The following is a 26,405-nucleotide window of genomic DNA, read 5'->3' on the forward strand; positions in this document are numbered from 1 at the left end:
GTTTTTTACGCGGGTTTTTACTGTACAACACACTCGTGAGTACTTAAATTAATCAATTTAGACGGTTACAGAGGCATCAAGAAATGAAATTCAATACAAAAATATCCTACTTGACCGTGGGCACTGAGTTCAGAAATCACTGGATCATCGAGGCTGCAGGACATAAGCGTCGAGCGGCTTTGTTGAAAAAAAAAAAACAAGAATACATATAAATTTGGCAAAACACTGCATGTCGAAGCGACGAATGCCGCCAACTTAAAACCTACCGATTTCCATTACTATTCTTCATCTATAGGTAAAGTAATAAACTACATACATACATGACATACTTTATTTGAAATAGGTTAAAAACTACAGGCAGCCAGAGGCTGTTGTGATTAAAATAGTATTATAAAAATTGTAAAAAGTATAAAGTTAGAAACGATCTAATTAAAATTGTAAGGGGTATAAAACTTAGAAGCAATCTAAATATAATTAACAGATATAATTGACGGTATAATAAAAACTAAAAAAAAAATTTTTTTTTTTTTTTTTTTTTTTTTTTTTTTTTTTTTTTTTTTTTTTTTTTTTTTTTTGTCGAAAAAAAAAAAAAAAAGGAAAAAAAAAAAAAAAAAAACGAAGTGTTTGTCTCAATATATTTTTGAGACTTCCTCTATTAACTTCAGAAAATGTTTTGCCTACGATCAAGAAACACAAATCACATCACGATTGTTTACAAGAGTTACCGAGTTACAACGAGTTATTACAACTTAATATCAAGATGGCCTCCGGGCAGATTTTATTTATAATACGTCGATCGATCAAGTCGCTTCCGCGAAATATTTAAGCTTATTTTACAGAGATAACAAAAATGATCAAAAATTCAGACGTCTCTTCTGGGGAGCAGGCGACCACAGAGGGATGTCTGAAATTCGGTCTACCCATAATTTTTCGCAGGCCGGTGTCCAACCTCCTCTGCATTTAGCCTAACCTGAGTATCAGGCCTTCCTAAGGGGAAGGGGGGGGGGGGGGGTTAGCCAATCAAACCAGATCAAACCATGTGTTCCCAGAGCCACTTGTTTCTCGTGCCAAGACCCTCGTTCACCAGGCTCAGCTGGGTAATAAGAGGGACAAGCGGATCTGGGGACGAGAATGGAGTGTGGCAGGAGCGCGCTGCATGACGGGAAAAGACTAACTATTGGAATCCGCCATTTTGCTTTGGCAGTGTAACCAGTGCTAAACCGTGGTTATTTCAGGTTATTTTTACGACGAAAGCCGTAGTTGACGCAAAGCCTTCGAAACATATTTTAAATGGACGAAAAGCCTATACGAATGGAATGCCCCAGCCTTCCAAATGGTTGGCAGCGTGAAATAGTGATGAGAAAGTCTGGGTTATCAGCTGGGAGAAGCGACGTATACTACTACAGGTATGACCGGCCACATTGTGACTTGAGTGTTTCTTTATGCCTATTTTTCAACTTGAAAGAGAAAGTTAATAATTTCAAGTAGCTAACGTGGAATAACTCATAGGAAGAACTGTCATTATGTTATGTAGCTCGCAAACCACGCAAGTCCAAATTTAATACTATTAGATGTTTATTTATTAAGAAATAAAGTACAGTCAGAACTTTGAAAAGTGGCCGCTTAATAGAGGTACACATAAATTGTATAGGAATTGCAGTAAACATAATTTTATTGACTCTATGTCGCAAAGTGCTTTTAAAAAGTGAACATATATGAAGATATATCCAAGATTCATTGTAACAAAACATCAAGTGCATTTCCAGCCCATGCATAGTTCTAGCTTTAAAACAGAAGGCACATAGTTGAAAAGTACAGTGTTTTTCTTCAGGTGATAATGAACAGAAAAAGACGCAAAACATCATTGACAAGTTTCTTAGCCTTTTTGCATCAACAGTAGTATGGAAAAAAATTGTGCTCAAGATACAGTAGAACCCCTATTAAGCGGCCACCCTCGGGGAAATGGCAGCTGGCCGCTTAATAGAGGTTGGCCGCTTAATAGGGGTTTGTCAGAAATTAGCATAAGGTCTTTTAAGAAGGTTACATTATTTCAATACAAAATAAGGTGAAAAGGAATAACGGAATCACATGAAGACGACAATAAACAGATGTATAAACCCGTGTTTGAATGATTTTATCGGCCGTCACGATCTGAGCTTGTTGGAAATTTATTTAAATATCGTATATTACATCTCATTGGCCGCTAAATAGAGGTAAAAACAATAGAAGAACGCTCATCGGGACGGCAGAAAGGTGGCCGCGGCCGCTAAATAGGGGTGGCCGCTTAAAAGGGGTTTTATTTACAGTATTATACTGACAATATTTTCGGGACTTTAGTAACTGGCCGCTTAATAGGGGGTGGCCGCTTAATGGGTGGCCGCTTAATAGGGGTTCGACTGTATTTCACCATTTCGCTTGGAAATATAATTTGCTGGTCGCTTAATAGAGGTAAAAAACCATATAAATAATACACTTGTGACAGAAAAAAGGTGGCCACGACCGCTTAATAGAGGTGGCCATTGAATAGAGGTATCAAATACAGCAGTTTAGTGACAAATAAATCGGGACTTTGGAAAGTGGCCGCTTAATGGAGGGTGGCCGCTTAATAGAGTTCGAACTGTATGTAAAATACTCAGAATTTAGAAGTGGCTTTCTTTTAATGAAGACAAAACACTGAAAAGAAAGCCACTTCTAAATTATGAGTTTTTTGCATACTTTATTTCTCCAAAACATAGCGCAAAGCAGCGAAAAAACTTTGTAACAATGTTTCTCATGTAAAAGGAAGTTCGCATGTTAAAATTCAGCTATTTTTTAGCACTGTCAAAAATTGCCAAAAAACCAAGTGTCATTCTTGCCACCATGCCTTCAATTGAAGACCGGCGGGAAACAACGGCCCCTGGACTTTCTGGCTAAATCGAACATTATTGAAACAGCTCCAAATTGCGCATGCAGGTTTGTTTACGTTTGCTAAACACTGCCCTGCATTTCATTTGGCTGGTCTTTGGTTCGTTTTCGAAAAATAACATATGCAAAAAAAGAAAGATTTTGTAGCTTACATTGTCCACAGTAATCCAGCACTAGACATTTTTCCGCACATCGCGTGTGCAAATCTTGCCTCGAGGAACTTTGTTACAGTCGTGCGGGATGTAAAAACAGCGTTTCGAAAACCAACTTTGCTGAGCAGCCATTATTAAGTTTGCTCGCAGGCCGTAGCAGCGAGGGACTGGGACTCGCTATTTTTTTGTGACGTCTTAAGTCACATGTTAGGGATTCAAGTACAGAGAACAGAAATGGCGCATTTCTTGAGGAAATAATCCACTGGTTCGTTTGAGTGCAAGTGCGTCCACTTGGCGGTTGAAGGACATCATTAAGTCTGAAAACCTGTAAGTCTCACAGCATTTCTTGAAGAAATGAGAGATGTTCGGCCTTTGTTTTGTACAATAGTGCTGTTTAGCGCTCAAGAGAAAAGTTGTTCGACAAAGGCCGGTGGAGCCAAGTGGTATAAAATAAAGTCTAAAAAGACAGATCTCTTGTCGGGAACTATGTCAGCGTGAGTTTAGCAGTGTCCCCTTCAGTGTTCTCCTTATCAGGCGGTAACCGGTAAAATTTACCGCTTGTACCACGACTCTTTACCGCCTAGAATCGCTAAGATATCTTGTAAATTCAACAGGTAAATAACAAAGTAACACCACTTGTTTCACTTTCGTAGTCATGATTGAAAATATAAAATAACATATTGAAAATAAACAGCGACAAATGCAATATTCATTTACGAATTTGTGCTAGTATTCAATATTCTTTATTTCCCTTCGCTTTCCGAATCTCTGAGGGCTGGTATCGAAGAAAGAGCAAGTTTTTCTGGTCTTTCTCCCTTCGCGGCAAGTGCACATCTGTTGTTCGTTTCCACGATCGATTCCACAATGAAGCGGCAGCAATCCTTGCTGTCCTTTCACTTTGTCCATTGAAAATAAAAACAATCACAAAGGCAAAGAGGTAAAAATAATTCCAGAAGTGAGAAATATTACTTACATATAATAGCTCACTTTTCAAAAACATGCAAAATGCAGAAAATAGTTGATTGCTTAGTTGCCCGTAGCTGACGCGTGGTGAAGACAAAGGCAGCTTTCGATGTCAAATTCTTCTCATAAGTTCGTAAGTGTTTAAAACAAAATCCAGATGACAGGTTAAAAGAAGCACTCAGAATACAACTTTGTAACAACGCTGTCGTGAATGCTGAGTATTCAAAGCAAAGAAAAAAAGAGCTGCACCAATTCGTAGCAAAGAGGAAACAGGACCGCCGATTTTTTAAGTAGTACGTCATGTAAGCGACAGCAAATTTATCTCCTTAAAACAACAGAAGATTTTATGCAATTTTTCTTAGGCTGTATAGCAGGCGAAAGAGGTCTGCAAGGCCATAATAAAGTTGTCATGAAATAAAATTCGACCAGCATTTGGACAACATTCTGTTTCATGTAGGTAAACTAGAAAACAGCTGGGATTTACCGGAATTTCTTTACCAGTTTAAAAAAGTTTCTTACCTGCTGTGTTGAAAACTAGGGAGAACACTGGTCCCCTTGGGTGCTGCAAGCAAACTGGTGTGAAAGCTTACTGCATTAAAAGCGCGATCTAAAGGTTGAAGCTGACTCTGATCCTAAACTTAACTTGAAACGGCTTAACCCTAATTCCTTGGGGTTGGTGTTAAGCTTTTTTTTTGCGTTAGGGCTAGGCTTTTGCGTTAGGGCTAAGTCTGTAACCCTAATCTGAAACTCTAACCCCGACCCTAAGGCCTTGGGGTTACCTTTTGCGTTAGGGCTAGGACTGTAACCCTAAAAATTTAGCTGACTTCATCGTTTTGAGAAACAAAAGATTTCCTTTATTTATCGTTTGTAAAAGAAAAGACAAAAGAAGCTGCGCGAGCAAAAACCTTGTCTTTTTGCATGTGTAATTTTTCAAAAACGAAATAAAGACCAGTGAAATGCAAGACAGGACAGTGTAAAGCACACATAAACAAACCTGCATGCGCAATTTGGAGCTGTTTCGATAATGTTCGATTTAGCCAGAAAGTCCAGGGGCCGTTGTTTCCCGCCGGTCTTCAATTATGACTTTACTGTTGTTGTGCTGTAAGATCGCGAGATAGCTCAATTGCAATGGAAGAAAATGTTTGCACCTGCTGAAATGGCCTTGAACTAGTTAAACTATTTGTTTGGATTATTAGCACTTTTGATATGGATTGTCAAGCTTAATTAGAATTTCAATTTGTTGGTTCAATATCTTCACCAATTAATTGGCCTTCAGGCATATCTGTGTTTTGATGCATACAAAATTAAGCCTCTGAGTTTGCAGTTAGGTTGGCTTTAAAACTGTAAATTTTGAACACTAAAATAATGATACGTGCCAGCTTGACAGCACTGACGTCCTTGTGGCCAAAATATGAACCAATACCAAGTAATAAAAGACACACCACTGTGTCCATGGGAAGGTCTATAAATGCTTTGTATTTACGTAGATTTTTTCCTCAGCTGAAAATGACAAGAATTCTTCATAGAAAATTTTACACCTCATGATGCCCTGAGCTTTTGAAATTGTATTTAGAAATATCGTTCTTTGAGCCACATTATTTTTTTTTTACAAATAGCTTTTTTATTTACACTGTTGACTCCCAAGTGGGAGCGAAACAATGAATAAAAGCTTAGCTTTATTATAGCCCAAGTACTTCATATTCTTTCCTGTGCCGTCCTTTCAAGCTGCGTAAGTCATGATTACGGGCAAATCCATGTAAACTGTATTTCAGCTGTGGGATATTACAACAGCTGATGATTATTTAAACTCCATCCAGTGCACAAAACATCGTAAAGCCATAAACTCAAAGCTTTACCTTTTTGAACTAAATTTTAATGTAATGGCAATATTACTACTATTTTATAAAATTTTTAGATGCTGACAATCCTGATAAATCGGCCAGATCCGACACTGATCCTGCCCAAGCCTCTGACATTTTCAGAGTACAAATACTATAAATGCTCTGACAGATGGTCTCAAACTTTGACAACCGTCAACCAGTGCGGCCTGCAGTTGTCTTCAAAAACAATCTACCATCAAAAGTCAAAAATCAAAAATCTACCATCAAAAATCTACCATCTTTATTATTTACTACCAATTATGATGTTGCAATACTTAGAGCTCTCATTCCATTCCTTCCATTTCGGTGCGCAGTTATTTAAAAAATGTTTCAGTTTCCGTTTAAAAATTTAATGGCATAATAAAACATATAGAAAATGTGTTTTTTTTGACACATAAGAAACATGTAGTAGCCACATGGATAAAGACACTTGTACACACACAGGAAGGATTAGTGTGGACATGCTGTAGCAACCCTGAAGAGTGTGAGCACACACAATGAAACATGTTTCTACAGCATGCCCCTTCTACATATTGTTGTGTAAACACATATGGTGATTTTGTCCCAGAGACATGTCCTTGAAGCATGGCCTTTCTTGTGCCAACACCTTAATGAGCATGAGAAATATATTTTTGTTCACATACTCTCTTTTACTCTTTTCATGAACAGTCCAGATGGAAAGAAAATCCGTTCCAAGCCTCAACTGGAGAAACACCTGCCAGACTTGGATCTGGGCAACTTTGATTTCAGAAGTGGTACTTTCTGTCGACGAAGCAAGCGCAAACAGGGAGAGAAAGACCAGAGCTTTGGGCGAGACTTAAATGGAGGAATAATTCCTGCCCCTGTGCGTCAGTTTTCCAAATCATTTTCAAGGGAACAAGTTACATATTATCCGTCCATGGTGCTGGCGACTCCTAAAGAAAAGAAACGTAAACATGATGCACCAAATGCAAGAACTGAAAAGGACAAGCCAAAGCAATTGTTTTGGGAAAAACGACTACAAGGAATTTCGGTTTGTTCTCAGGATGAGAATGTGCTGAAGAGTTTTCGCTTACCAGCTCAGATAAAGAGTGTTGGGCCTGGAATAAATCAGAAGAGTTTAATTCACTCTCTTGTGACAAGTCTACATAACAGTGCAAGTGTTAAGGGGCAAGACAGATCTGCAATAGCCCTGGATAAACACCCAGAGGTATGGCTAAATGCTGAGCAACCTTTGTGTACCCCCTTTGTTATCACAGATACAGATGTTAAGAAACAAGAGGAAAAGGTTTCTACATTAAGGAGGCAATTATCTGAGGCCTTAGTCGAATATGAGCATTTAAAGAGAGATCCTCCACTTAAATAAATTAGACAAACATGGTATCATAAACAACTTAGCATAGTCCTACAAGTTTAGCATTGAAATTCCCGCTGGTGAACAAGATATTCGATATGAAACCTTACTGTCTTCCTTATGATTGTTCTGTTTATGATAACAAAAAGAAGCCCTGAATATTTTTCAGGCTTCTTTATTCCTATTGCTAAAAAATTAATTGGAAATTCACTGCATAGCCTGCATAGCAGGCGTCTGTGTAGTTTTTAGCATGTTTAAAAGAGTGCGCGATTGCGGGAAGGCCACGTGAGGAAAAAAAAAATCAATTTTTCCTTGCGTGGCCCTCTCGCGCCTTTCGCGTTTCTCCCATATGCGCGCTAGAAACTATACGGCGCCTGCTACGCAGGCTATTCACTGCAATGATCATTTATCACTTTCATATACATCCGCAGTTCATATATGAATCATTTCATATACATAACATCAAAAAGAACAATGTTAGTAGCAAATCACAACACTAAGGAGTTAAGAAAACAGAACAATGTTAGTAACAAATCATAACACTAAGGAGTGAAAAGAACAGAACAAGGTGAGTAACAAATCATACATGTATGTTAGGCCCGTTCCAAACGCCGCTCCACTCATGTGCCGAACCTAACTGGTGAATAAAGTACGGCAGAAGAGCGGCGTTTGAATCAGTTTGGTCCGGCAGTTTTAATTAGGTTCGGCAAACAACGTTAAGTTCGGCAGGGTCTGCCGCACTATGCGGCATTGGAGCGGCGGCTGATTCATACGGCGTTTTTCTCATGTGCCGAACCTAATGCATGAATTACTGTAATGTATTTTCGATATAACAGCACTCATGATTGGTCTAAAGTGGAGTGGCGTGACTAGGTCTGACCAGTCATGAATGAAGCACGACGGCACAAAATTCCAGGAAAATTACTTCGCTCACCAGGCTCGCATTTTGTTTATCTTTTTTAATATGTTTCAGCTCAAAAGAAGCGGAACTTCGTGGGAAAACTGTTTTGGTGGTAATTCCTTTTTGCTGTTTCCCCAATTTGTGAGATCAGATTTGTAGATTAGCATTTACAAACTAATTCTCGAAAAAAACAGTTTAAATAATATAAATCTCGCGGAATGAATTTGCTTTTCCGAAAATATTATTATTATAGCAAAACTTGCGTAATAGTTTGCTGATTTCGACTGCAAAAACATCATCCTCAACGCAGACGTTCAGTCAATATTATTATTGTTAACGGCTTGTTTCCGCGAATTAAGTTCGACACAAATACGCCGTTTGAATCAGCTGTCGCTCCAAAGTCGCTCCAAGGTCGAACCTAACTGAATTAGGTTCGGCACATAAGTGGAGCGGTGTTTGGAACGGGCCTTATGATTTTTGTACAAGTGTTTGATGACACTAGGCAAATTAACATGATAGAACTCTAACAGTGTATGGAGGGAAAAATATGATGAAATTAAGTAGGAAAGATGAAAAAATTCCAAGGAGTATAAGTGATATTTTGTGTTTGTTTTTGCGAAACAAAATTGACATTCTTCCCCCTTTTGAAAAGTAACTAATTCTTAGCCGAAAGAGTTCATAAACATTTTTGGTACTGACTGAGAATTGGAAATGCTGTGATCAAATGTATAAAGTATATTTTTGTGTAATATAAATAAAAGACCATGTAAGACTTTGTTTATTTACATTCAATTCATGTTTGTAATAAAGCATAATTTTCTTTGAACAAATGGAACATGTGAAATCACATGAAGGGAAGGTTTGGTCCCTTTGCCTATTTGATTTTGAATTTTTCCTTTTTAGTGCAGAATGCACTATTGAGATGGTTGTGTGGGAAAATAGTCAATTAATATATATCCATTATTTAATTATTCCAGTGTAGGGGGCGGGGAAGCACCTGACCACGTACCCTTGGTAAAACTGGAAGTATATTTAAGTTACTTTTCATATGAACAGCACAAAGGTATGTATTTGTTTCAGAAAGCGATATGCTCTCCTTGTGGTTCTATTCTTTCTGGAACAAGATACTTTGTGTTAAACGCATGCATAGATTTGTCTACTTTCACCCGATGTAGGCCTGACTTTTACCCCATGGGAGGGCCTGAGGAACATGCAAGGTGTTTTTCTGCAGTTAATACACCGAATGCAAATATGGCGGATCACTCGGTCGGTGCCTGGAACGAGCTGCATGAAAGCGAGGCTAGTCAGGCTTCGGTGTTGTGACAATGCTTTCGTACAGAAGTCTCGCGTATTCATCAATCTAGTGTGTTTCTTTTCGCTGCTCCTACAGTTACCGTGTTTCTGAATGCAACGAGAAGTGATAGAAGTGTTCCCTGTTTGCCTCTAAGGGAAAAAGTGGATCAATGCAATTCGTTGAGACGAAAGAAAGGAGTTCGCGATCGCCGCGGGAACTACCGGTATTGAGGTTTGTTCACTAAATTTCAGGTTCAAAGATCTTAGGAAATTCGTTTAAATAAAGAGCTTATGTGATGTCTGGTGGTGTTCCAGCACGAGTTACATGGCCAGTACCTTTCCCAAGGTAAAGAAAAGCTCCACTTCCAAGACATCCTCTGTCTCAAAAGAAAATGTTCATGTCCGGCTTTGTTCGCGTCCGATCCACTCGCATGGAATCGCACGATCAAATACTAACCAAGCGAATGAAATTCAACTGCCCCGATAGTTAAAGCTAGTGAAAGCATTGAGCGAAATAAAAACGACTTGAGCATAAAAATAAGTAAATTCCGAATTAAAAATGTTCTAAAAATAACCTTAGGGAGGCGCGGTGGCCTAATGGTTAGCACGCTCGACTCCAAGTCGAACGGCCCGGGTTCGAGGCCTGGCTGGGGCGCTGCGTTGTGTTCTTGGGCAAGACACTTTACTCTCACAGTGCCTCTCTCCACCCAGGTGTATAAATGGGTACCAGCGAATTTACTGCTGGGGGGTAACCCTGCGATGGACTAGTATCCCATCCAGGGGGGAGTAGCAATACTCCTAGTCGCTTAATGCTACGGAAACCGGGATAAGCTCCGGCTGTATGAGCCTCATGGCTCGGACACAGACTTTACCTTACCTAAAAATAACCTTAGAATAAAAAGCAGAGATAGCTTGGAAACATTCCTTTGGCTGCATAGTCTTAATGTTTGCCGAAGACAATTAAAAATGGATGCATGATAATAAAAAGACTTTTTAGCGACATCTAAATGAATGTTTGGAAGTATAATGTCAGTAAAAGACGATCTAGTGCATCTCTAATTAAAAACATGTTGCTTGTCGCCCTGGCTACGTAACAGGAAATAGTCTTTAAAATATGAGGGAACGTCAAAGTTCTGAGTACAAAGGTATCTTAAGATTTCCAAATTTGCTAAAAATAACCTTTGTATATACAGTTATTCATATTAATTTTCTCTGAAAAGTGGCCGTCCATAGGACTCCTGGACTCCCACCTGGCTAAAAGCCTGGCTCCATTGAAACGTACATGTACTGCGGTGACGTGGACCCCCTGTTTAAATATTATTTTTATTATTATGATGATGACGATGATGATATAGGAGAATACTCATGCGGAGAAAACTATGTAGGTGAAACAATGCGAAATCTTGATGTGCAAATAACTGAACATGTGAACATCTGCCACACCTCGGAACCAGGACGTCACCTCTTGGAAAACCCAAGCCACTCATTCCAGTGGAGAGTCCTTTGTTCGGCAAGATCGCACTTTAAGAGAAAGATCATTGAGGGACTAATTAAATCCAACAAAGCAGCCCAACTTTGAACGAATCATGGACAGCTTTTTAACCCTGATGATGACAACACGTTGAAAACGTTCGGTTCTTTTTTTAATTGTTTATACATAACTCTTGAATATATTGAAAATAATTTTAAAATAATAATTTTCAATTGTAAATCAAAAAAGAAAGTTTCTCCATTTCGTGGGATGAGAATTACGCATAATTTTTAAGGATTATAGACAGGAAAAAGTAAAAAGACTTTACCTCCTGACTGCACGAGGTCAAAGAATGAAACTGGTTGTTGAAGTAAGATGCGTATAGTGTAGCGAGAATTGGCGTCATGAGATGTTTTCTTTTCTTTTTTTGATTACTTTATTTTTTGCTATGTGGTCTTACTATTAAGGGATCCTAGAGATATGAGGCGTTTATAAGAGAGAAGAATAGGCCATTTTCCGTTAACCTTTGCCTCTGTTTCAAAACGAGTCTGTGCGAAATCATTCATATGAAAATGAATTTCACCCCCAGGTTCATTTTCGTGCAAATCACTTAGTCAAATCAGGATAAGCACAGATGTGCACAAAAGCACACAAACTCATTTTCATGGTAGACTTATTTTGAAGCAGAGGCTAAGGGTAACTCAGAAATGGCCTTTTTTTTCGCTTTACACCGCAGCTACTGTTACCGGGGTTACCCAGACAAAGTTAACCAATCCAAAAAGAACTGTACTTTACAAGCTCGAATTTTTCTGGTAATCACAGGCTTTCAAAACACGAAACATCGTCTATCCATCATAAAAAAAAAACGGAGAAAAGACTTACCCGTCTTTCCAGTTGGTGAAAAAGTTTGTGTGTGATGAAAGGGTCTCTTATTAGTATTGCGTCAACACTTGCAATCTCGTGTTAAAGACGTGACTTGTCACATATTCCGCTGTAGGTGATGAAAGGGTCTCTTATTAGTATTACGTCAACACTTGCGATCTCGTATTAAAAACGTGACTTGTCACATGTATAAATGTTATATAACAATTATTTTAATGCGTGAGTATCTCAAATGAGATATGACACAACTAATCGAGAATGTGAGTGGTTCAGCTCATGAAGGCAACGTTTAAGTCTTTCACAGTCTAAAGCGTTTGTACTGGTACAAGCGTCTCACACACTGAAGGGGCACTAATATTTAACCTAAAATGATTAAGAACGGAATAGTTAACCAAAGGGAACTCATTTCGTGACAATTGATTATTTCTGCTGAGTTGCACAATTTAGAATTGCAACATCATTAAATGTGTTAAGTGATATTTGCAAGTGTTTTTGTAGCCTGTTGTGAAATTACTTCCGGTGGAGCAGTAAACGCTAAACGGTTTTGCTTCTGTTCAGAAAATAATGCATCACCATTAGAAAAATAAACAGCAACTGTTTTACTGGAAATGTAGTCATTAGAAATGGCATGTGTAGCCGTAAGGTAAAGAATAACGAGAGGAGAAGTGGCTTTTGGTAATGTCCAAACGAAAATTTTCTTCTCAATGTGGGGTTAAGATTGCGTGACGAGACAAAAGGTAACTCTGTCGTGCGTAACCTTTATCGAGAACCCTGCATTAAGCCAAGTAGAAATCTTTCTAACTCGAAAGGAAACAATTATTTCGATTAAAGGCAAACGTCAAAGTTTACCATTTTTAACCAAGCCAAAGTATATGAGTCACAAAGCACCCAGCCGTCGCGACCCCCCCTAAAGAAATACCTAAATCTTTTCAGCCCCCCCATACTTTAGCCCCCTCTCCCCTCCCCCCCCCAAAAAAAAGAATCCACACTTCTTTAGTTAGCCTCCCACGCAGTCGTTCTTAGGGGCGATCATGTTTCACTCCTCCTTAGCGAGGAGGAGTGAAACACGATCGCCCCTAAGAACGACTGCGTGGGAGGCTATTCCTTAGTGTGCCATTCAGTGTGTTTCGTGCATTACGCGATGGTTTCTACTTACTATGATTACACACGGACAAATAAATTCCGCGTGGTCACTCGCGTGCGACTTCAAAGCGATCTTTTATACTTATCGGCAAGTCTAAAGTGTTTACAGCTCAAGTGATTACAGCGGGCGAATGAAAATAGAGGTTCCAGAGGTAGTGTCTTACTCCAGGCATAACTAATCGATGACATCAATGACATCAATGAAATCAATGAGTAATCAATAGGTAATCAATTGATTAGTCATTAATTATTGCCAATGATCAATGAGTAATCGATGACTAATCGATGACTAATCGATAGGCCACAAAATTTTTGGTTATCGATTAGTCATCGATTGCATCGATTAGTCATTGATTGCATTGATTAGTCATTGATTTCTTTCATTACTCATCGATATCATCTAGTGGCTAAAACCGTATCATGACCCATGGTGACATGTTAAAAAAGCGCAGCACAAACAGTAAAAGTGCTTGCAGCTGTTCCGGTTCGCAATGTAACTGCTTACAGTGTGTATGACGGCTGTTTCCCTAAGCAGAAGCAGTTTTACTTTGCTGACAAACATCCACCGAACAAAATCTGTAACCACGTAGTCAAAACTTGTTAGTGTACCTGTACATGTTAGTTTCATTTTCAGACCGGTTGGTTCCTGTCCAGTTGTTATGTTATTAAATAAAGAGTCGGGTAAAGTGATCATCTGTATTTGTGATTAGCACTTCACGTCTCGACATGCCGGAAGGTTATTTGACCTTTTGTGAAGGCGTAATTTCGTCAACAGGACAGGGACGGCGGAGCAGGGGAGGGCTGGGGGGCTTTAGCCCCCCCACTTTTTCCGAAAAAATAAAGACTTATTAAGCGAAGAGTCTCTTAAGCCCCCCCCACTTAAAGTCACTAGTCAGCCCCCCCCCCACCTGGAAAACTGCTCCGTCGTCCCTGCAGGAACGCCAGTTATAAAGAAAAATACGTCTAACACAGGTTTAAAAATTACAAACGAAAAAAATGGTACAAGAAAGCAAGAGTTGTGTTTTTTGTGCGCAGTGTAATAGTCTATGAGTAATCGATGGGTCATCGATGAGTAATCAATGACATCAATAGGTAATCAATTACATCAAATATGAGTAATAGATGTCATCGATGAGTAAGCGATAGGCCACAAAATTTTGGGGCTTCGATTACTCATCGATTACTCATTGATCATCGCCAATAATCAATGACTAATCAACTGATTACCCATCGATTACTCATTGATTACCAATTGATGTCATTGATCATCGATTAGTTATGCCTGGCTTACTGCAAAAAATAGGTCCGCACTGCGTACATGTGTCTAGTGCTGAGCTATATTGAGCTTTGTGCATTACTGTATTGCTCGGTCACGGTAGTGCATTTATTAGGTTTTTGTCGGCATAGACTATAGTTGTGGAGGATTCTAGCTTCAACAGTGTAGTAAAGAAATATGGGTAGAAGTTATCAACAAGTGCAAGGTGATGTTGGAAAGCCATCTGCAGTAGACGTTGCATAATAGCTAGAGTCGCCTCATAGAAGCTAGAGATGGACGATGCTTGCGCTTTTTTCGTGCTTTTTTCGTGCGCTCGCATTGTCACAATGTGAGATATCGGGCATGTGCATGATCAGAGAAGCAATTTGTACATTAAGAGATTTAAATAAATTACTCTCGCGTACATCTGAACAAAAGTATTGTTGATGCGCTAAAAGACAATAAATTCTCGGACGTTTCGACACTTCTGTCTCTTCGTGAGCGTTAAAAATACCGTCACGCGCGTCGTCGTAAGTGTAAAAAATGCGGTTAACAGACAGCACGCGCGTGTACATTTAAATTAATTTAAAATGCATCTTCGCCGCAAGCGCGCGCTTGCACTGTCACAAGAAAGCAAAGTCAACGTTCATCCCATTTGAATGCAGGGTCTTGCGCGTGCTGTCTGTTAACGGCAGTTTTAACGTTAATGAAGAGACAAACGTCTTTAAACGTCCGAGAATTTATTATTTTTAGCGCAATACATTGTGTTGACGTTTGTTGATGTAATTAATGTCTTAATTATCTCAAATTAGACTTGTCCCGTTTGTTCTACGTTTTCATTAGTTGTTCACGAAGGAATAACGAAGGGGTAACGAAGGCAAAACGAGTGATTATCGATTACTATTATGCAGAGAAGCATTTCTGTAAAATACTTCGTGTACGCTGTCACGTATTAGAAATCTCAGTGGAATTTGGTTAGTATGACGTCATAATTTGCCGTATATGAAGTACTTACTGAAAAATTTTAGCGTTATAGCTTAGTGTCTGCGCTTCGCACTAGACACGTCACAAAAATCTCCTGTGCACAACTCATCGCCAGGACAACTCACTGCATGAAGCCTACCGCTGACCTAGGAGCCTTCGGACTCGCAAGTCGGCAAGTTGATGGTCGTGTCGCCGAAGTATCCTGATTGCATCTTCGGTATCTTATCCCAGGAATTCAAATTGGCTTTGTCTGAAGGATTAACAACAGTTATATAGGACTTACGATATACGATGGTGAAGTAAATGTTTGGTTTTTCGCTTCCGTCAACATTGTCTTGGGTAGGAAAATTTGTAGAAACAAGCGTTTCAACAGGCACGTACAATCAAATTTTAGAAGCCGAGAAATGGTTGAGTTCGCCTGACGTTAAATGGAAGTTAGGAAATGAAGAAGATAAAGGGGAAGTTGGCAAAGCGAAGTTCTCAGGTTAGTACAAATCAACTAAGTTATTACCATCATACGATTACGAATACATGAAGACGTCCTTGTGAAAGTGTGCTTAATCGGATGTTTTGGTCTAAGCTATTAAAGCTTAATTAAGCTTAAATATATTATAAATATGCATTTGTTAAAAACTAGCCATTCCTGAGTTTTTAATTGGTTTACAGGCCATGGTATATGAGCAGAAGCTTATCATCTTGAAGAGGTGATAAGCTTCTGATATGAGCTCATATAGCATGGACCGCAAAGATGGTAAGTGGAGCTCAAATAGTGTAGTACTTTGGGTGTTTTTAATGCACCTATCAAGAGGCCCTGCCAGGTGGGGTTCTTGTGTCGCTTGTCTAAATTTAAAATTGTTCCGTGTCACTGTTTCATCGCTCTTCATGTCGCTGTCGGTTATTAAATTGAAGCAAAATTGCCTGTCCTTGTCGGAATTTAAGTTTTTCCATAAGGGTTGTTGTTTGTCGCGGTTTTATTTTATGTGCTGTTGCTTCTTTTTGGGCCACGTCGCTTGTCGGAATTTACACTGGCAGGGCCTCTATCAATGTTAAGCCACTGTGGGGGAAGGCCGGGCATTTGAACTTTGCTGAGACTTTCTGTTCAAATGCCCAACCCCAGGGCATTTGTGGATGTTCAAAAGAGTCACTAAACTTCAAAATAAAAATGTTGTAAGAAAGTCCATTAAAACGGTCAAAAGTCCCCACTACGGGCAAACAATTGCTGTCAAAACCCCCGTGTATGCCCGGCCTCCCCCCCAGGGGCTTAACATTGATAGGTGCATAATAAAAAAAGAAAAAGAAAAGAAAAGGACAAGTTTACAGAGCATGTTTCGACAGAAACCACTGTCACTTGTTGGATATGAGATTGTTATTGCCAACTCTGGCGTTAGGCATCTTGTTGGCTTTTTACTATCTTATTTTCAATGCCTGCTCATGGAATAATAATTATTGTTAAATATACTATTAATGTGCCAGTCAAATCCAAGACTGTTCACCCCCTCACCCTTAAGTTTACCCTGGACATAACACTTGAGGTTTGCCCTGTATTGTATGGAATTTGATGCACAACTTCACCTGCCAGGTACAGTGCAAACATGCAGTGCCAGTTTGAACTATTGCAGTCGTCTTCAAAAACACCTAGCATGACGCCACAAACTCATTCCTTTCCTTCCATTTCAGTGCACAGTCATTCAAAAACGTTTTCATGAAGCCTTCGGAAATCCTCATATTTTTTGCTGTAATTTTTTGTTTTAACCCTTTCACCATTCTATTTCCAGTACACAAAACCCCCCGAACGGTGAATTTCTAGCTATGTCAAACTTTCCATCTTTCCATCTAAAATAGCATGATTTGATTTTTTAAACAGGGTTTGTGCACTTCATATAGGCTTTTGTATTCCAAAAGTTACAACACAAGCAAGAAAATCCAAGACAAAAACATCGTGATAAATTAGAACATTTATTTCATTCAAAAAAGAGCGGAAAATTAATGGAAAGTTTGTACAACTCTTACCGCATTGTTTAACCGCACGGAAAACATGACTGTAGAAAACTGTAGGACAGTTTGAGTCCATACAGCTTTGATCTTGGCATCCAAGGTTCGAAGAGGTCTTCAATAACTCGAGCCATTCACCATTGACAAATTGTGAAAAGAATTCCTTCCAAGTTTTTAAAATGGCCTCAAAATTCTAACTCTTAGAAAGAGCATCTTCTTAGTCAATCAAAATATGGCGGAAAATGTTGATTCGCTTTCCTTCACTTCACGATTCAAGGACGCCATTTTGAAGTCTGACCATGTGCTTTCAATTTACAATATATTAGACTCCCCTCTAGGAGCCTAGTTCCTAGGTCTCTGATCTCAAATGTTAAGCGGTCAAATTCCCGGAAAAGCGGTTTAGTACGTTCCAGTGGGAAAACGGAATCCCGGTTTTTGGGTTAAGTGCGGTTAAAGGGTTAAGGCTCGGAAAGCAAATTTTCTTTTCAATTTCACTCGATAATGGATATTTTTTGTGTTTCGTTGGTTAAAATGGCATTTTAATATTTCTGTTCATTTGACCTATAAGTTTTGAGGTAGGAAGGCAGCAAAGGGAGAGTAGGTGGCCAGAGAGCAACACAATTAGCAAACTTCACTAAGTTGAATTTGAAAGTAGGCGGGTACTGACTCTTGAGTATCCTGGTACTGGTACCCAGGTCACACTCTATAATGAGAACTCTAAACAATAAACAAAGAGTATTTATTACACACTCAGACACAACTTCAAGTGAATCATCACAGCACAGCTGAGTGGACTAAGTACGATGAGCAACTTATTGAGTGTGCACAGAATGGAGATGTGGAGAAACTCAAGTAAGTTCATTTGTTTAAGTGAAATTATTATCATAGAGTTCAACTTATAATTCAAAATTCTATTCGTTCCAGTCCCTTACAAGCGTGAGTATAAAATAAGAGCTTTTGCATCTCATTTCAGGCCTTTGCTTCCATTACATGTACCTCATGTTGCAATGGGGAATGAAAGTTCCTATCCAGACCCAAGTCCAACACTCTATCACGTATATAATAGTCTCCTTTATTATTCAACAAATGCGCGCTACCCATATATGGTCAAAATGTTAACCATATTGGTCATCCGTACATAACAGATATCCTGCGATATACGCAGGTTGTGAAGATTCGTCCGAAAACTTGTAAAGCGCTGCGTAATTAAAGTTTTTCTATCTGCAAAATGTGTTTCATTGGCCGCGGCTGCACTTGAGAGTTAACTGGGTTAATTTTTTAGAAACCGAGTAAAAAAAACCCATAAAACTTAACTCGGTTAAAGTATGGTTACCCTAACTAACTTGGTTGAATATTTTTAGCGGCCGCGTTACGATCAGACCAGACTGAAGTGATGTCATGATTAAGCTATTTGAAAACAAGCAAAAGCGACCGGCTTTCATGATAATTTTATTACTTGCTCATTTTTTCTCCTGCTTTTAAGATTTATTTCAATGCATTCTTGGTTTACGCCGTTCTATTTTTTTTCGAATGCGTTCTACGCAAATTTCAAGCCCAGTTGTTTCGAATATGTTGATCTTCAGCAGTAGTTCTAAGGCTCATCGCCATATCAAAATCGCCTTCAAGACCTTCAAGTGCACGTTTTTCCAAGGAATCGGCGAAGAGACGGAAGAGAACATCAGAAACCATGAGAGCCCTGTCTGAGCCAAATAATCCGCATTTCTCTGGTGGTTCTAGAGTTTCTTAATAGCAAAGGAATTATAGAATTAAGCCACGAATTGTGTCCAATCGCCATGTTTGCGTGTGATGGAAAATAATATCTTCTCTTACATGGAGATGATTGACACATTTGACGAATAAAACAATAGTTGAATCTGATAAGAAACCGCTAACCTGGTTAAAACGACCCAGAAAGGTAGTTTAGAATTAACCTAACCCAGTTAAAAAATCTATTGTTCTTTGATTAATTTCCATGGGAACCGCTAACCTGGTTAAGAGTCGGTTAACTCTTCAAATACGCGGCCGCACTAGACATTTTTTAACCCGGTTACTCTTAATTGATTAATTGAAAATAACTCCAAGGTTAACTCGCCAAGTGCAGCCGCGGCCATTGACAATTTGTTGAATAATAAAACAATTACCCTGCTCAATCTTGCGGAATATCGTCTGATTTTAGCCCACTCGGCCTACGGCCTCGTCGGCTAAGTATCAGGCGATATTCCGTGCAATTTCGCAGGATAATTGTGATAGGGACACCCCTGAAAGGTATATGGTAACCTTAATGCATTCACCTGTAAAATCACGACTGACAAGAAAGCATTTACTATGTACATGAGTTAAGAAATTATTTACAACACTTGTACTAAATTATGCTTTTTACTGAACTAATGTTAGGTTTACACTGGCAAAAAAAGGAACATCAGCGACTAAGGTGGACCCAAGTGGAACAACAGCGTAAGGAAATCCAATTCCAAATCCAATATATAGGTTGACATGTTTTCTTAAGTTATTTAACAGTAGGACTGGCCTGTAAACTGCTTTAATTGCAATTTGTTTGTTTGTCTCCCTGTCTACCTAGAAAATGAAAAAAGATTAAGCAGACATATTTTGCGGGACTTAATTTATGCGACTTGGCCAAAAAATTAATTCATATAATAAAAAAAAAACCACATTTTCTTGGGTCTTTAACAAGAATAAACTTACTTACTTACCTACCTACCTACCTACCTACCTACCTACCTACCTGCCTACCTACCTACCTACCAGGTACCTACCTACCTACCTACCTACCTATCTACCTACCTACCTACCTACCTACCTACCTACCTACCTACCTACTTACTTACTTACTTACTTACTTACTTACTTACTTACTTACTTACTTACTTACTTACTTACTTACTTACTTAGGCCCATCGCTCCTGATGGAGCATAGGCCATTGACAACACCTCGCCAGCAAGCTCGACCTAAGGTTTTTCGCACAACCTCCTGCCAGGTGTAACCCATTATCTTAAGCTCTGCATCCTTTTCGCGTTGTCAGCTGTTTTTTGGTTGTCCTTTTCTTCTTTTTTCTTGGGGGATCCAAGTCAGGGACTGGCGAGTGATGTTGCTTGGTTCCTTCTGCATGGTATTGCAAAAATTAAAGCCACACCAAAATAAGTATAAGTATCAAAAAGGAACCTATAATTATTTAAGCAGAATACATAAATCATGACCAAAAGAGAGGTCTATAAATGAAAATAGTTGACCGATAAAAGGTATCACAACGGAAACAGAACTAATACCAGTTGGTCTTCTACTATTTGAAGAGGCGAGGCGGAAAGGCAAAGCTTCGAGGGCAACTATGAAATTTTGAGGACAATTCAAGGCAGTTCTGCCGTTTAAATGTCTAGACTGAATTATTTCAAGGGAACATTTCAATGTTCTGGTCCAGGAATATAATAAATACTTGTCACTTATCACAACGCCAAATTGAACGTATTACTGAAATGTCTCAGCAAACCAGGATATCTTTTTTTTCATTTAGTACTTGCCAAGTTGCCTATCAGTATCTGCCCTGCACTTCAAAGCTTGCCTTGTATTTAAAAACTGATATAGACATCGAACGTCACCAAATGTGTCCCAAAATTGGATACGATATTTTGGTGGAGTTTTTTCTGCCTCGACTAACTCGACCGGCCAATCAAAGCCTATATAAAACAGATATAGGAATACTAGTCTACAGAGAAAATTATAAGAATCTATTGCCACCACTCAACTCCGCTACAATCTTCTCCGCTACATTCTTTACTTCACTGCTCTACTCTATTCTACTCTACTCTTCTCTACTTTATACTGCTGTACTCTACACCACTCTACTCTACTTCACCTCTACTCTACTCTACTCTATACAACTGTAGGATCACTGTACTCTACACCACTCTACTCTACTCCACCTCGACTCGACACAACTCGACTGGACTCGACTCCACCTCCACTGGACTGGGCTGGACTCGACTCTACTCCACTCTACGTTATACTACTGTACTCTACACCACTCTACTCTACTCCACCTCTACTCTACTCTACTCTACTCCACTCTACTATACGCTACTCTTCTCGACTCTACTCTACTCGACACTACTCTATACTACTGTACTCTACACCACTCTACTCTACTCCATCTCGAATCCACTCGACTCGATACGACTCGTAGGGCCGTAAAAGCGTTAAGTTTAGAAGGAAAACCGGCGTAGGGCCGTAGAAGTGTACAGTGTAAAGTTAAGAATTAAAACGTAGGGCCGTAGAAGTGTAGAGTTAAGAATGAAAACGTAGAGCCGTAGAAGTGTCAAGTTTAGAATGAAAACGTAGACCCATAGACGTGTCAAGTTTAGAATGAAAACGTAGACCCGTAGAAGTGTCAAGTTTAGAATGAAAACGTAGAGCTGTAAAAGGTTAAAGTTTAAAATGAAAAAGTAGAGCCGTAAGAAGTGTAAAGTTTAGAATGAAAACGTAGGGCCGCAGAAGTGTAAAGTTTAAAATGAAAACGTAGACCCGTAGAAGTGTTAAGTTTAGAATGAAAACGTAGACCCGTAGAAGTGTCAAGTTAAGAATGAAAACGTAGAGCCGTAGAAGTGTCAAGTCTAGAATGAAAACGTAGACCCGTAGAAGTGTTAAGTTTAGAATGAAAACGTAGACCCGTAGAAGTGTCAAGTTTAGAATGAAAACGTAGAGCCGTAAAGGCTTAAAGTTTAAAATGAAAAAGTAGAGCCGTAAAAGCGTAAAGTTTAGAATGAAAACGTACGGCTTCAGAAGTGTAAAGTTTAGAATGAAAAACAGCTGTAAAAGCGTAAAGTTTAGAATAAAAACGTAGAGCCATAAAAGCTTAAAGTTTAGAATGAAAACGTAGGGCCGTAAAAGCGTAAAGTTTAGAATGAAAACGTAGGGCCGTAGAAGTGTAAAGTTAAAAATGAAAAAGTAGAGCCGTAGAAGTGTAAAGTTTAGAATGAAAAAGTAGAGCCGTAAAAGCGTAAAGTTTAAAATGAAAACGTAGAGCCTTAGAAGTGTAAAGTTTAGAATGAAAACTTAGGGCTTTAGAAGTGTTAAGTTTAGAATGAAAACGTAGGGCCGTGGAAGTGTACAGTTAAGAATGAAAACGTAGGGCCGTAGAAGTGTAAAGTTAAGAATGAAAAAGTAGAGCCGTAAAAGTGTAAAGTTTAGAATGAAAACTTAGGGCTTTAGAAGTGTAAAGTTTAGAATAAAAACGTAGAGCCTTAGAAGTGTACTGTTAAGAATGAAAACGTAGGGCCTTAGAAGTGTACAGTTAATGCTGGATTTCAACTGACCCGTAATTTTTTACATGCGTTTACGTGCGTGAAAATATTTAGAGACAATGTATGAACGACTTGCGTGAAGGTTTACGCAAGTCATTTATACATTTTCTTTAATTTTTTTTTACGCACATAAACGGGCGTAAAAATTTACGCGTCAGTGGAAAGAATGAAAACGTAGAGCCGTAAAAGCGTAAAGTTAAGAATGAAAACGTAGGGCCTTAGAAATGTACAGTTTAGAATAGAATAAAAACGTAGAGCCGTAGAAGTGTACAGTTAAGAATGAAAACGAAGGGCCGTAGAAATGTACAGTTTAGAATGAAAAGGTAGAGCCGTAAAAGCGTAAAATTTAGAATAAAAAATGTAGAGCCGTAGAAATGTACAGTTAAGAATGAAAACGCAGGGCCGTAAAAGCTTTAAGTTTAGAATAAAAACGTAGAGCCGTAGAAATGTACAGTTTAGAATGAAAACGTAGGGCCGTACAAGCGTTAGGTTTAGAATAAAAACGTAGAGCCGTAGAAATGTACAGTTAAGAATGAAAACGCAGGGCCGTAAAAGCGTTAAGTTTAGAATGAAAAGGTAGAGCCGGAAAAGCGTAAAGTTTGGAATGAAAACGTAGGGCCCTAGAAGTTTAGAGTTGAGAATTAAAACATAGGGCTGTAAATCGTAAAGTTTAGAATGAAAACGTAGGACTGTAGTCGAGTCGAGTAGAGTACAGTCGAGAAGAGTAGAGTGGAGAAGGGTAGAGTTGAGTCAAGTGGAGTAGAGTTGAGTCAAGTCAAGTAGAGTACAGAGTCGAGTCGAGTCGAGTCGAGTAGAGGTGATTCAAGTCAGTCGAGTCCAGTAGAGTCGAGTCGAGTTTAGTTGAGTCGAGTAGCCTACAGTAGAGTAAACTCGACTCAAATATAGCAGAGTAGAGTTGAGTCGAGTAGAGAAGCGTCCAGAAGTGTAGACTCGAATAAAGTATATTATACTAGAGTAGAGTGGAGTAGAGTAGCGTAATAGTATAGTAGACTCGAATCAAGTATAGTAGAGTAGAGCAAAGAAGAGTACAGTACAGTTGAGTCGAGTGGAATAGAGACGAGAACAGTCAGATAAGCTTATATAAACGTACAGTAGCGTGGCGGAGACGAATAAAGAAGTGTTGAGAGTAGAGACCAGTTCAATCGAGAATCGTAAAGTAGAGACGACTAGAATATTATTAGTAGAGTAGAGTAGAACAGAGTGTAATCTAGTAGAGATGAGTTCAGTCAAGTAGCGTACATGTACGTAGATGCGGGAGTAAAGTGCATGATAGTAAAGCAGATTCAAGTGGTGTCTAGCTGAGTAGGGTACAACAGTTGGGTATTCACGTATTGCGTCGAGTTGAAAAAGGTTGTAATGGTGTAGTAGAGTTGAGTCGAGTTGAGAAAAGTTGTTATGTGGTATATTTGACTTGAGACGATAAGAGTAGAAAGTTTACTCGAGATGATAAGAGTAAAGATGTGATGTTAGTAGTTGCGTAGAGTTGAGAAAACCTATTATCATGTGGTAGGTTCAATCAAGATAATGAGAAGAGTTTTGATGGTCTAATAGACTTTATTGTGATTGGGAGTGAATCGAGTATAGTTAAGTACTTACAGATCAACCGGAATGTTACTAAAAGAGGACTAATAACGTACAGAAAAACTTTAATGTAAAGGCAGTCGAGCTAGTCGAGATACAGAAAAAACTCCACCAAAATTTTCTATCCAATTTCGTGCCAGGTATAAACGTCACTCCGTTTCTGTGCAAAGTACGTCTACCACTTGTATATTTGTGTATAAACGTCATTGCGAAGTAGGTTCGGTTTCGATAATCTATTTCATGTGAATGTTGGAGCTCAATTTAGCCTAACTTCATAGCCGCTGCTCGGTGGTAAAAACAAGAGAAAAAGAAATCATTTTCTTCCAATGTTCAAAAGAAACGCAGACATTTCGATCATGAATGTCCTAGGCGTATCAAACAGCGCCCTGTTAACAGAGACTGGAATCCAAATTACTCATAGGTTCGTGACGGGTCTCCGTGACCATAGTTAGTATGCTGTGACGGAGAATTTGTGATTGCAGTTTCTTTCATTTTTTGGGACTTATCTACAAGAATAAATTTAGCAACATATGAAGATTCCAGTAGAATGGTGATATTGTATAACTTTGGATTTTATCTTTAGTATCATTTCGCCATTTCGCCATTTCGTGTTTTAAACACGCCCCAGAAGTAAGCTCATGCAAAATTTAATGTAATTACAATGACAAAGTACGTTTACTATATAGAGCTACCTTAATAAAGGGGGGCAAATTAACATACATTGCTTTCTCTGATTATTCTCATAGTCTTCACACAGTCTGTCAGCTGGGAAATATTGAGTGTTTAGAAGTGTTGTTGGAAGAACAGCCTGACCTGTCATTTGTTAACAAGTCAGGTAAGTATATGAACTGTTTTTCCAGCTACATTTTACTATACTTAAGTTTGCTTTCAGCAAACTTCATCAGGGTAAAAATGGGCAGTTCAACAGGTTTGTATTGGCCCTCCCTGTCCCTCAGCTCTATTAACCCAATAATTTTTAAATCATGCAAACCCTCAGACCAAAAATGATAATTTTAAATAATAATACATAGACAAAAAGTAATAATTTAATATATGTACCTTATTACATAAAATTTTCGCGACACATTAATTTCGCGATTTTAAAGTGGGCATATTTCGCGACACTTAAATTTCGCGATTTTGCGAAAACTTTGTATTTTTAATCACTTTACATTCGCGTTTTTGAGTAAGACACAATTGACATTTCTTTAGCAATATTATTTAACATACCCTTGAATTAAATAAAACGACTTCATCGAGGGAACAACAACGTCAAAATTAACAAAAACGCAAGAGCGGGTCTTATTCTTGGCAATAGCAACAACAGAGCAGTTCTCACAATGTCTACAAGTACACCTGTAGGTCATGTTTGTACGTGCATGAGTTATTGATCTTGAGTCAATTGACGACAACATCCATTTACACTGAAAATCCTTCCTTCAGGGTACTAAACTTAATTTTTTTTGTTGATATAAAGTGAGTCACTTAATTTTTGCGCCATGTTATGTTCGCGACACTTATTGTTTGCGTCACTTTAATTTCGCGATTTTTTTAGAATTGCGAAATTCGCAAAATTAAAGTGTCGCGAAATTTTTATGTAATAAGGTATGGACTGATATGAACAAAGATATTTACCAGTACACAGGGTTGGAAATAATGGCGGTGATCGGTAATTGCTGACCAAGGCCAAAAATTAAATAAAATGTAATAAATTTTAAACTATAATTATATTAAGGTGGCCCGCGGGTATTTCCAGGAGCGGAGATGCTATTTTTTAAATCGAGACTACACACACAAAACTAGATAAGGCCGTTTGTGTACATGCTAGATTTTCTCATACTTAAAAATAAAAGAAAAAAAATCGGTAGGTTTTTTGGTTCGAAAAACAATGAATATTTTAAAAAATAAATTTCACGCATCGTAAACATCTTCTGTTTTATTTGCTTATAACTTTTACTAGGAGTTTCTGATCTTTCCAGAATTTTCAGCATTGTTGTAGCTGGTATTAAGCTTTCAAAAAATCAATGCAATCTAAACATCACACAAGGGTTGTTGTAATAACTGGTAAAAATACACAAGCATAATATTTTTTGCGGGCCCAAGAGAGGCCCGCAACCCTAATCTTGACAGTGACCAGTGGATTGCGTTTTACGCGTGCGCGCCACGTTTATAAACCGACCGAACCAGAAGTTGAAAATTTTTTCTTCCACTAAGCACGACGGAAGCGAATGTGTTAATCACGAAGGTCGTAACACCGGAGAGAAAAATTGTCTCCAAGAGAAAAAACAGCTGCACGAAACCTCGCGACCAGTGTTGCTGAGAACATTTGCTGTGATG

General features: G+C 38.7%; 2 protein-coding genes across 6 annotated transcripts in view; both read left to right on the forward strand.

Moving 5' to 3' along the window:
* Nucleotides 1–1,156: 1,156 nt before the first annotated feature.
* On the forward strand, nt 1,157–8,905 carry LOC144658751 (methyl-CpG-binding domain protein 2-like). The gene is made up of 2 exons (XM_078519220.1): nt 1,157–1,406; nt 6,569–8,905. The coding sequence occupies exons 1-2, from the start codon at nt 1,291–1,293 to the stop codon at nt 7,242–7,244; spliced, it is 792 nt and encodes a 263-aa protein (XP_078375346.1). The 5' UTR covers nt 1,157–1,290; the 3' UTR covers nt 7,245–8,905.
* Nucleotides 8,906–14,049: 5,144 nt separating this feature from the next.
* Nucleotides 14,050–26,405, forward strand: part of LOC144658572 (uncharacterized) — a 154,108-nt gene continuing 141,752 nt past the window's right edge. Inside the window, exons 1-5 of one of the 5 annotated variants that reach the window (XM_078519019.1) lie at nt 14,056–15,460; nt 15,556–15,645; nt 17,908–18,005; nt 19,548–19,607; nt 24,815–24,903. In XM_078519019.1, coding sequence (XP_078375145.1) covers nt 15,604–15,645; nt 17,908–18,005; nt 19,548–19,607; nt 24,815–24,903 — 289 coding nt within the window. In that variant the 5' untranslated portion in view covers nt 14,056–15,460; nt 15,556–15,603. Of the gene's footprint in view, nt 15,646–17,907; nt 18,006–19,547; nt 19,608–24,814; nt 24,904–26,405 lie in introns of all 5 variants that reach the window. The other 4 variants (XM_078519041.1, XM_078519033.1, XM_078519050.1 and 1 more) reach the window with 4 other exon arrangements.

Source organism: Oculina patagonica, chromosome 1, assembly GCF_052425735.1.
Source record: "Oculina patagonica isolate OP01 chromosome 1, crgOcupat, whole genome shotgun sequence".
Taxonomy (NCBI): Eukaryota; Metazoa; Cnidaria; class Anthozoa; order Scleractinia; family Oculinidae; genus Oculina; species Oculina patagonica.